Here is a 12,620-nt window from a genome sequence, read left to right as displayed (position 1 = left end):
CACACACACAGAGCAGCAGATATTCTAGGGTGATGATAAATAACGGACAAGGGCTTTACACATGTCTGATGGCTGTGACGTTTCTCTTCACTCCTCTAAGCACTTACTCTTCCCTCCCTCCTCCTCTCTGTATGACCTTTCTGCTCTGAGGGAGCACATTGTCTCCTGACACATTGTGCTATCTAAATGCGCAATACCTCATGCACTGGATTTGACCATTGGGGGCATGGAGTTCATCCAGTAATGAAAGTAACTCATTATTTGCTGTCTGTTGTGCTATATTTTGTGTTTGTGTTTATATACTATATATATATATATATACACAATATATTCATGTGTTGTAGGCCAGCAACACAGTGGAGGTGAACATTGAGACGGCAGAGAGGCTGCAGGTCAGCAGACTTGACTTCATGGCCTCGCTGAATAACGACATCAAACCTGTAAGTTGCTCCACATCTCTCTCTTCCTCTCAACTTCTATTCTATTCAAAAGTCTATCCTTTATACAGAATAATATACAATATTTTATAATTCATTTATATTTTGAGTTCAGCTTATGCTGATTCACAGAAAGCTCTCATGCAGGTGATGCAAGAATACAGACAGGACACAGGAAAGGAAACATATTTATGGTAAATCTTCCTCTCCTCCAGGCATTTGGTACCAACCAGGAGGACTACGCCAGCTACATCATGAACGGTATCATCAGGTGGGGCGACCCGGTGTCGGCGGTGTTGGAGGACGGGGAGCTGCTGGTGCAGCAGACCAAGAATAGCGACCGCACACCGCTCGTCTCTGTGCTCCTGGAAGGTAGAACACACACATCCACTCACACACACTAACTTCATGCAACTCAAGGCCAAACGGCCTCAGTCAATATGCAACAATAAATAAACTTAAAAAAACACTATAAAAAGCCATAAAATAACAACTGCAGTATATCTGAAGGATAGTTTGGCCAAATAATTTTCATTATTACAAACAACTGATTTGTGGTTAACCCCCCCCCCCTCAGGCCCACCTAACAGTGGTAAAACAGCGCTGGCAGCTAAGATTTCCGAAGACTCCCAGTTCCCCTTTATCAAGATCTGCTCCCCCGACAAGATGATCGGACACTCCGAGATCGCCAAATGCCAAGCCATCAAAAAGGTAACAATCACCTCTTGACAGTTTTGTTTAAAAAGTATTTAATATGTTTGTCCTAAAAATCTTAAAACGGAGAGAAAAGATTCATTTCCAGGTCTAGAAAAGTCTAGGGGTCATTGAGAGTACGTAACGTGTGGAAAATGTGTCTCCAGTTCAGATGCAAGGTAGTTCAAGCTATTCTGTTGTTTCTCATCTTGTGGATGCTGTTCAGAATAATCTCCACTTAACAGATTTATTGCCTGACTGGTTTAATATGACACATGTGGAAATTAAATTGAACTTGGACCTTGAAGAACTCAAAGTGACTCAAGAAATGTGGAAAACATTTACAGACACCATTTTGAAATCCAAACCAGCAGGCGTTTACTAATTCCATAACAAGAAGATTATTTTTTTAGTGCTTTCTGATTATGCATGAAATCAACTGTTTTGCTGTGATCCCGACCTAACTGCAGTTTTTTTTTTTTCTGTGATAGATATTTGAAGATGCCTACAAATCCCAGCTGAGCTGTGTGGTTGTGGATGACATTGAACGCTTGTTGGGTAAGATCCCAGTTTTCAAAAACTAAAAGAAGCATTTCAAGTTATGTTTTTAACCAGATGGAAATTAACATGAAATGAGAAAACTGTTAATATAAAATGATCTGTGTTGTCAGACTATGTCCCGATCGGCCCTCGTTTCTCCAACCTGGTGTTGCAAGCCTTGCTGGTGCTGCTGAAGAAAGCTCCTCCTAAGGTAATAAGCGTTTTGTTGTGGAATTTATTTGTAGCATGCTCACTGTGGCCTTGCTAGTCCTGAGGTGGCAGAGAGAGGGCAGCAGATCTTATGGATGCCAGTCTTGTGAGGAATTGTTGGAGGTCTTTGGCTGCGACTGGCATGTGTGAGTGACTGTGTGAGTGTATGGTTATTAGCCACTGTTTTGGTCCAGGCCTGTTGTGCTCAGAGTGAATGGTGGTGGTAGAGACCCATTTCTCATAGTTTCTTTGCTTGTAGTTTGTGTGTGTCTGTTGTTGATGGGTTTGTGAATGAGAGTATAGCCCACTATATGGCTGCATGTGCATGAGAAGTGGCGCGGGGCCTGGTGTTGAATGCCTGGCTGCAGTGCTCCTCTGGGGTTGTAAAGCGCTGGGCCCAGCGGGGTGCCTGGGGCCAGGGGAGGCCAGGGGGACACGGAGGAGAATGGGCTCTGTGAGAGAGCCAGGACCTGGCAGCACCACCGCCTGTGTGGCACCTCATCTGCATGCAGCATCACAACCCCCCACGCCATGGGGGGGCAGCCAGCAGCCATAATCCCCCAGTCTACTCGCCACTCCTCTGCCTCTCTTCCTTCGTCTTCTTCTCCTGGTCCAGCTCATCGGCTTAGTGGAGCTACAATTCTTTAGCTTCTCTTCATTCTTCTCTGCTCATGTTTGTCTTCTCTCCTGTTGTCTTCTGTTGTTTTCTCTTGTGTTGTTCTCCCCTCATACCTCCTCTTTCCTCTTCTCCCTTCTTTTCTCTGTGATCTGGTTCACTGTGACTTTAATAAAAACTGAAAAATCACATTTAACTCACATTTATATCCATAACACATTACATAAACAGCACCCTCACCTTTACAATAACTGTGTAATGGTAACACTTAAGCTCATGACAGGAAACATTTAGACAAAGTGGTGCGGACTACTTAAAAACAGACTAAGAGTAACACCCCCTGATGAAATTTGTACCACTGGACTATGGAAAAAGGGACACGTGACTTTACAGGATTGTTCTCACCTGGTATATTTTATATTCCTCCCAATTTTTAAAAGTTGAGATGTATAAACCTAAAACAGCATGGCCCAGTCCTGTTTGCTCTTATTTTTGAGACAGGATGTTCTAAGTGTTGACACTATAGCTGCTCGATGGTGCTGGCAACTTCTCAAATATATATATTTTTTTTTTTTGATACACAAAGGTTTGACCATGTCTGTTTTGCTCCATCATTTTCCATCTTGTTGGGAGGTCTTCACTGTAGTCCTGTTATTTTCCAAAGTTCTTGTTCTGTTCAATGTGAGCTCCCCAAAGCAAATTCATATCGACTATGTTGAAATGGCAATGTAGGATTTAATTATTTATAATTTGCAGTCACTATTGGAGTCATTATGTCTACCCCTGTATCTCCTCTCTTCTTCTTTCCCTTGTCATAATCAAATGGATAAATCACAAACTGAACCAGACTCTTCATTGTCTAGAGTTATGATTGGGAAACAATATTCCTTGTTTATGTTGTAATGTTATATTGAAATAGTTGTGTTCTGAATTATTTCACCACTGCAACAAGAAGTCCATGTTTGCCAGGTACTTGTAATAATAAAGAACATAACTATGGTGGGATGGAGTCCAGCTTACATTGACCCTTGAGAAAAACAGCTAAATAAAATGAACGATTGGTTGAATTAACAAATTTAACTCTCTGCTCATGTCTGCTCCTCTTTCAGGGTCGTAAGCTGCTGATCATTGGCACCACGAGTCGTAAAGACGTCCTCAGGGAAATGGAGATGTTGGATGCTTTCAGCACCACCATCCACATTCCCAACATCTCAAGGGGAGACCAGCTGGTCGAGGCCCTGGAGGTAACAGGCAAACACACGCACACACCAAACCAGAAGCACACACACACACACACACCTACACATATGTACCGTGAATGCAATGTACTTCAGTTCTTGCTCTGCTGACTAAGTATTATAGTGTGAAATTTTTATTTACAATTTCTCAACTCATTTCTCAATTTAAATAACAAATTTAATGATTATATCCCATGCTGAGTGCACTCTCCCTGTCTTTGTCCTCTCCCCACAGCTGCTTGGCAGTTTCCAGGAGAAAGAGCGGGCCACCATAGCGAAAGCTGTGAAGGACCAACGAGTGTGGATCGGCATAAAAAAGTTGCTCATGCTGATTGAAATGGCTGTACAGGTGAGAGAGTCTTTGCAATTGCGTTTTTTGGAGCCGCTGTTCACTCAGCCCGCCACTCTCATCAAGTATAAAATGTCTCAACAACTATTGGACAGATTGTCATGAAAGTGATGAAAAGGTTGAGCCTAATGGATTTAGTAATCCCCTGACTTTTCCTCTTCAACCATAAGGTTGACATTTGTGGTTTTGAGTAAAATGCTGTGACAGCTATTGGACGGATTACTGTGAAATTTGGTGCAGACATTCATGTCCCACTCAGGGTGAATTGTAATCACTTTGGTGATCCAGTACTTTGGTTTATGACAAGCTGCAACCTCCAGGGCTGAAAGATGAAGTAAACATGGAAGTGACAAAAACTGCCATTCCTCGAATGGCCACTTGAGCTCCAAAAGCAAGTCACTTCCCATAGACTCCCATGTTACAGCAGAAAATAAACATGTTTACAGCCTTGTACACCCTGGTCCCTATAGCTAATTTCCTCCTTCATGACAACTGTACGGGGGATGGATTTTTATACAACTTACCCATATAAATACCCATATAAAGTTCTGCATAATTCTGTGTGTGGCCGCTTTAAGGGCCAGGTGGGTGAACGTATTCTTGGCATGCAGCGAAGCCTCGGCTTCAAACACGCCCCCACCTCTTTGCCCATTTTTGGGATTAGCTGGGAGTTAGTTGGAGTCAGGCACTGCCAAGATGGCGATGGACGAGCAGCTCACTCTGAGCTTCAAAACTGCTCTTCAGAAACATGTGGGTGACATCACAGAAGGCTACATCCATTTTTATTTACAGTCTATGGTTTATGACTAAACCCAGAAAACTACTGACATCCCCATCACCCTCAGCTGTACTTTATTTTGTGCTAATGAGCTTAGTGCATCTTAGTGCATGTACACTAAATTAATATGGTGAATGTGGTAAACATTATTCTTGCTAAACATCAGCATGGTAACAGTGTCATTGTGAGCATGATCTTAGCATTTGGTTCAAAGCACCTCTGTGCCTAAGTGAAAAATTCACATTTTTATAGGCTATAAAATGTTCTTATGATAAATCTAATGCAGAGTCAACTCCATGTGCATTTGTGGGTTTAGATGATAGAAAGGTAAAGTGGCCTTTTGGAGCAGGTAAGTTGTGAAGAGAGAGGCAGTCTTGTCTTTTCAATAACTCACTCATCACATTTTTTATTCGAAACACACATTTCAGATTGGCTCAGTCTCTGTATTATTGTTTTTCTAATAGTGTGGTCTGAGCTTGAGCAGCATGTCCCTCCTCTTCCTCGACATCTGGCCGGCATTCTCAACAGTCAACAGAATCTGTCTCTCAGGCACAGAAAACTGTCATCTATTAACTGGAATGAAAAACTGTGTGGCTTTGCTGATGATTTGTTGAGCAGAAGGATCCAGTACATTTCTAGTTCACAAACCATTCTCCAAAACAGTCTCGATCCAACGCATTCATGGTTATGAAACCATGTTCTGCGTGGCTTTCCAAGTTACATTCATGTGTTCTGAATCACAGGGAAGCTACTCATAAGAACAATCATACACACTCCATGGTTTTGGTTTACGTACAATTTAGATCAGTCATCCTATGGTCCAACAGATGGGCCAAGTTAAAAAAAAGAACTTGCATGCATTAAATCCATCCAACTATGGAAACAAAAATGAAAACATAGACCACCAACTCTTAGCAGAATCTTGGCTTCCTCTCCACACACCAGTCATGTGTATAGAGATAAGTACAGTAGGTATTAAGTCTACTCACCTTTTTAAAGTTCCCTTTAGGGGGATTTGTGGTTTGGCCTGTGTTTTTGTGCATTTTGTAAGAGTCATTATTGAAATTGGTTTAGTTACTTCTGTTCGCCTTGTACCCAAATTAAATAAAATTCTTCTAGGGGCCCTGACCTTGTCAAAACACCATGATAATCAGTTTGTAAAAAGTGGCAATGATCACACATCATTTTCTGAGATTCAGTATTCTTGGGAATCATTGTGATTTCACTGACTTTCCGTCAAGTAATGATTCCCTTTTTCTTGAAAGCTGTCATGTTTTACATTTGTTCAGCTAGACCAAGACATACAGTGCATCTTATTGAAAACATTATTCTCCATTACTCACCTATAAAGGCCCACGCAGCGAGGTTGTGGCTAGCATTTTGCTAGTTTGCTTCAATAACAAGACAGGAAAGAAAAACCCTGGTGGAATTCAGTTTAGTGCCAGTGTAGGAACACATGACTCCAGAGGTGGCAACTGAACCACAATACTATCTTTGAAGACCTCAACCTTCGTCAGCAAGGTCAAGGTTTCTTTTTTGGTCAGATTGGGGTGGATTGCCTGGGTTTGATTTAATTCAGATACAAAGATACTGTAGGTTTTAGTTTGTTATTAGTATATCAAGATTAGAATTTTTGGCCAAAATTTACTGCCATTTGTAAGCATGGAGGACAGGAAATAGCGTGGGTAGAGTTGTAAACATAAACCATCATGAAACATAGGAGCCAGCATGGCTCGGGGGCAACAACAACAACAGTCCACAAAGCTGTAAATTATAGTTTTGTTTCTTTCAAACATTTTCTATCACAAACGTCTGTCACTGTCCTTGCGCTCACTGCAGCCAAGCAGCATCCATTCCTCTGTGCTGCTTGTACTATCACCATGCAATTATAGAACAAGAATATTAACAAGCCATATCTCTCTCTCTCAAACTGGCTTGACATCGAGGAGGTTTGTGTGCCTTGTTCCACATAGACATGAATGTGGAGCAAATCCCTTCTTACTGTGACATCAGTCAGGTTTGGACTTAAAGGGGCAGTTCACCAGTTTTACATGTAAAAGTTATTTAATAGCCAGGGGATTCCCACTCAGTCTGCAAAAAATATTTCAGGTCCAATCTCATCAGAAAGTGGTAGAGTGAATTAATCGGTGCATGTGCAGGTACTACTCGCAGGGTGAACTAATGTACCTGACGAGCTAATGGCTAACCCACTAGCAAGCTGAGAACAGTGCTAGCAGTCATCAAAGTTGCTCTCTTAACTGTCTGTTAGCAGGATGTTAGCTCACAGTCAGCTCAGGTTAACAGGAGACAGTGGTATTTGTTTGGTGATATCCAGCTCTTCATTCCCTGCACTGTCCAGACAGTTTGCTGTTGTTCAACTGTGTGAATTTGTGTCAGAGTTCACGGAACTTGAACTTGAACTTGAGCCCTAAGATGAATTTGCTGAGCTAATCCAATGATCGCAGTGATTCCACTGAAGTGAACTGAGCCGGTTGCAAAATGTTATGGTTTTTAATGTGACCAGGCTTTCAGTTGTAGAATGTCTTATGTGACGTTGTAAAGATCTGTCTGTGAGTATTACAAACCACTGTACTGTGGTTTGGCCTCTAATAAGATTTTAAACACATAAATCAATTCCTCCAAGTGGACTTCCCGGATCAGATTTTATTGTCTCGCCGGTATATGAAACAACATGCCCCCGCAAATGCAACCCCCAGCGCTGTCTAAAGCAGGGCTGTTTTCGGTGTGAACGTGGCCTAAAAGTCAGGATGTCTCAGTCAGTGCTGCATCGACTCTTTTTAATCTGTTCCTTGCTAATCCCCCAACTTCATGGAAGTGTAGTAAAACATTGTTGAATTGCTCTTGTAAAGCTTAACTTGACGGACATGACTTGAGATCCAAAAGACTCACTTTTCTTTTTTTTTTTAGGTAAAGCTTACCTCAGGCCTGAGCCTAACTATGTTCCTACTGTGCTGTTGGAGCTGCTTGATCCAGAGATCCTTTGATTCACAGCAGCTTCTCTTTCAGTGCTCCCGAGACAGGAATTTGTTTGGAGTTAGCAACCCTCAGTGGCTAGTCCATCTCAAAAGTCAGCTCCATCGGCTTCCAAGTAACGTCTGGTTACTTGACGGAACAGGTAGCGCTTGCAGCAAGCAGCAGTGGAAATTGACCTAAATCTGACTGCTGGCTGGTGTTAATTTCTCCTCCTGACTGTGTGTCTGTGGTATGTTGATGATGTGTACGGCCTGTTTGTTGAGGCTGGATGCTGTGTAATTGCTGTGGTATGCACAAATACAGCCATGCTCTACACACCCCCACCCCCACCCCACACACACACACACACACCCCAGAAGTATGAACCTGTGTTTGCCGAGACATGCTGCAAACAGCCGCACAGCTACACACGTACACATTCATAGTCGGTCTCTAGTTTTCTCTTCATCTTTTTTCCTCTCATTCCAGTGTTTCTGACTGCTCTCATGTCTTAATTCTAGTAGCTACAGGCAATTCCAGGCCAAGTGTAAGTTATTGCATGGGTTGCCATTAATTTGACTTCCTCTCCCCTCCTCCTGTTTGTTCAAACTGAAGCATGAACTCCGGGACCTGCCACTTTTTCAAAGGGCTCTGATGTTTCAACACCTTGCTTCTGAATTTTAAATGAAACCAGTGTTTGTTCCAAATGGAAATAAGACCTGTTAGGAAATGTATGGTTATTTCACTGTATGCATGTTAGCACTAAGAAGTTATGTGTCTGTGTTTTAGATGGATCCTGACTACAGAGTTAGCAAGTTCCTGAGTCTATTGAAGGATGAAGGAGCGTAAGTATAATTTTTTTTTACTCCTTTGAGTAAAACGGGATCATCAGTGACACTGAACACTCACACCATGTACACATCTGTCACTTGTGTAGCAAAGAAAGGAAAAACCAAGTCAGAATCACTAAATGTTTACATTGCAATCATTGTATCAAGTGTGATTAATAATAGACATTTTGTCTTTTTCTGTCCCTGCAGACTGGGTTCTAATAAGTTTGAGGCAATCTAGACTCAGTGGAGCCACAGTGAAAAAGAGGCATCCTTCAGTGGTAAGGCCTGCATCAGCTTCACCATTTCCTGGTGGGGGTGAGGGGACTTGATGTAGATATGTGTAAACTGTGAGTTCACTCCAGTGATTTATGCCCTCAAAGTACAATTTTTGCACCAAATTGATGTTATACAGATTGTGAAAAAAAGAATAATGAAGGCTGACAGAATGGGAGTCTCATTGAAATGTGTTTAGTCAGTAAGAATGGAAGTCACAGTTAAAATGAGCCACGCCTTTGGGTTTTAGTGGATATTTTCACACTCACGTTGCCATGTGAGTGAATCAACTTGTTTGTTTGTCTTCTTTTTTCTTTTTCTTTTTTTTCCATCAAATCATTTTATTTTTGCCACAAAAGTCACAAATTTGACACGTGAAATGTTAATTGACAAATTGCTTTAAAGGAGCTATTTGTACGTTTTGCTATTGCTACATAGCCAACATTAACATTAACAGCTGTTTACTTACCAGTCTAGAAGAAACGTTGCGAGTTCAGCATTGAGTGGTGAAAATCACCCTTCTTGTTTTGCTCCTGTTTCTGTCGCTTCAATTCTTCTACTGAAGTTAGCATGCTAACCAGCCTGTCGTCACTTTCCAATACTGAGTCACTGTAGTGTCCAATCTGCCCTGAAGAAATAGCTATGCTCAGAGGACATATTATAACCTCTTTTATTGTAAATGCAACAATGGCTGAAGCTCTTCGCAAGACTGGTAAGTAAACAGCTGTTAATGCTAATGTTACTTTCAAATGGCTCCTTTAAATGAATTATTTTTACCCCTTTGAGAAACACATTTATTTGCTATCTTGCTAAACATTCGATGAAAGGATTCATACCACCGTCATATCTGGACAGCAAGTACGTTAGCAAATTATATTACATAATTATATAAATTACAAGACCCCAGGACAAAACTGCTCCTGGCTAAGAAATAGTCTGGCCCTTGTAAATGGAAAATTGATGGTTTTTGTACAAATTAAACAAACAAGATATATCATATTAATTTCTGAACTTCAGAGATGCTGTCAAACTATTCCTAACTATCTTGTTATTCTGGATATCTATGGCTATGCATAGTCTGCAGTGGAAGTATTTTAGGAGTATGCATGCTTAACTGTGCACAAATCAGCTACCCTGAAGGTTATAAGTGTATGTATGTCCATAATGACATTTTATTTTCCTCAGCATCTCGTGTGGACACTATAATCACATAAAGCAATAGCTACAAGCTCCGTCAGTGGCAATCTCAGTAAATTGTCATTAATATGATTCTTCTTGCTTCTTGTGTGTTGATCATGGCCAATAAAGGGCAAAGTTTCAGAAGATATTTTTCCTTTTAAAGTTATCAGGCTAACTTGCTAATCCCACTCTGTGAAATACCCCTCAGGGTGATGAACAAAAACTTGGAACAACTTTTCAACTTGCAGCGAGAGCTTTTTTTTCTCATCACAGCCTCAGAGACTTATGGTATAGTTAGCACACAGCGTGCCTAAAAATAGGTCGACTAGACAGGTGCTCTCTTGTGGCAGCATGTCTCCTTTGCCTGCCTTTCTCTTATCACTTTTATTTGTCTCTCTTCACTCAGTTGCTGAGGATCGGAAGCCTGAAAGAGGCTGGCAGGAGGAAGCGAGCGAGAGACAAGTTTCCATCTCTCTCTGCATCCTTCCTTCCCATCCCCGAAGCTCTGTGCGCTTCTCTCTGCACTGCAGCTTTCTGCAGAAGCAACCAACCAGGCAGCCTCTTCCTCTTCAGCACTGTGTGAACATGTAAAATAAGAGAAACAAGCGGTGTTTGTTGTATCTGGTGTATATTGCATTTCTTGAAGACTAGTGCTGTTATCTCCATGCGATGCCCCTAGCACTCCATTGTGATTTTATATATGAAAGAGTCGAGGCAAAAGACACATGGCAAGTAGACGTGCATGCACAAACACTAATTATAATACTGTGTGTTTATAAAGCCCTTATTTGTATGCACACATTTATAATCTGATCATTCCAGAACAGGACTTAAAGATCTCACTGTGTTCTTATCATAATGTGTACTTGCTTATGTCTGACCTTTTTTATTTTATGAATAAATTAATTCTAGTACTAACAGGAAACTCTGTAGTTTCTGAAATTAATTATGAAATCAATGACCACCAAACGTTTTAAAGGGAAGTTACCTCAGAGCCGGAGCTCATGATGTTTAAAAGACGTGTCACTTTCTACAGCGGTTTGCAGTTGCGATGTACAATATAATATCCACAGAGGAATGTCTGAGACTTAAGATGTTGATTTAGTTCAAACATTGTCCAATTAAACCCAGAAAGAAAAATCTGCAGTCTCTATGAAAACTGTGAAAAAAATCTACAAGTTGTTTTAATTATCAAGTGTTCTTCTCATCGTCATGACATGTTGTAATCATAAAAAAAGTATAATTATGACCTAGCATAATTTCATAATTATGAGAAATTTTATGTAATGAAATGAGCCTACTAAGACATTTTGCGGTTAACCTCCACAGCATCTTATGTTGAGCAATAATTGTACAACACTGTCAGCCATTTACCAAGTAGCTACTGCAGCACGTCTGTTTGGCTGCATAGGAAGTCATCCACTGGATGCCGATTTCTTCATCCACTCCTCCGTGAATGTAAACCAAAGAGGCAGAAATGTTGTTTCAGTATCAGTTACTTCCTCCCTCATGAACGTGCGGCAAATGGAAATTGTGTTGCTGCAGCATGTGGTCTTTTTTTTTTTTTTTTCCTTTTTTAAATATATAAGTGAAATGAAATAAAAATGGTGGATTAATAGTCGTGACCATTGCATTTGTGTACTTGTATGCCTTTGAAGATTATGATTATGATGTAATTGTGTCACCTGATCTGGATCATCTCATCATACATAATAACTAGCATATCTTTGAAAATGTAACTGCTGTATATTTAAAGTTAATAGCAAGTTCTTCAATAATATTCCATGTTCATGCTAAGAAATAATTTTCTCACTGCCACAAATCCCATAAAAAGCCAAAGACCAAAACTAACAAAGCGTAAGTCTGTCAATAAAGATACAAAGTTTTAATTCATAGTAATTTCCTAAAATACCTGGGCACTGTAGTTTTTTAGCAAAAAATACTCAAACAGGAGGAAATAGTGCATTTATTTGGGGACATTTTTCAGCAGCGGATGAATACACATTTGGTGTATTAGTGACTATTTACAGCAGCAGGAGGAAACTTGTAGGACTGAGTCAAAATAAACTAAAGAGTAAGATGTATCATTGTAATTTAGGTCTTTTCATGGGATTTGTTGACAATAACCAAACTTGTTCTTTAAAGTCTTAAGTTCTTAATGAAAGTTCTTAATCAAAGTCCATGTGTAGTATATGATACTATGAACTAGGGGAGAGTTTAATGTATATAATGATCAGATATCTAATCATACTATTAATTACAATGAAGTGAGGTTATTAATAAGTGTGTGTTCCTCTGGCTGAGAAGCAAAAAAAGCACGAGACCGTTTTGTTCTTCAAATATATAATCTTAGCTCAGTCATACAGATATATACATTGTATAATAAATAATATTTATAAAAACATAACATTTACGATTATAAAATAAAAAGGGAATTATTCACTTTAAAACATTTGTACAAAACTTTGGATATAGCGGGGGAAGTAGGGGTTCGGGGATAG

General features: G+C 40.3%; 1 protein-coding gene across 1 annotated transcript in view; it reads left to right on the top strand.

The window, feature by feature from the left end:
• LOC111655429 (vesicle-fusing ATPase-like) overlaps positions 1-11,744 on the top strand; it is a 28,729-nt gene extending 16,985 nt beyond the window's left edge. The window contains exons 13-22 of the mRNA XM_023406835.2: positions 345-440; positions 653-809; positions 1,015-1,148; positions 1,622-1,688; positions 1,802-1,881; positions 3,606-3,740; positions 3,970-4,083; positions 8,624-8,679; positions 8,875-8,945; positions 10,526-11,744. Coding sequence (XP_023262603.1) covers positions 345-440; positions 653-809; positions 1,015-1,148; positions 1,622-1,688; positions 1,802-1,881; positions 3,606-3,740; positions 3,970-4,083; positions 8,624-8,679; positions 8,875-8,905 — 870 coding nt within the window. The 3' untranslated portion in view covers positions 8,906-8,945; positions 10,526-11,744. The remainder of the gene's footprint in view (positions 1-344; positions 441-652; positions 810-1,014; positions 1,149-1,621; positions 1,689-1,801; positions 1,882-3,605; positions 3,741-3,969; positions 4,084-8,623; positions 8,680-8,874; positions 8,946-10,525) is intronic.
• Positions 11,745-12,620: the final 876 nt, after the last annotated feature.

This window comes from Seriola lalandi, unplaced genomic scaffold (genome assembly GCF_002814215.2).
Source record: "Seriola lalandi dorsalis isolate HSWRI2012SDOR001 ecotype SW California unplaced genomic scaffold, Sedor1 jcf7180002054317, whole genome shotgun sequence".
NCBI lineage: Eukaryota > Metazoa > Chordata > Actinopteri > Carangiformes > Carangidae > Seriola > Seriola lalandi.
This window is presented reverse-complemented; position numbering and strand designations above follow the sequence as displayed.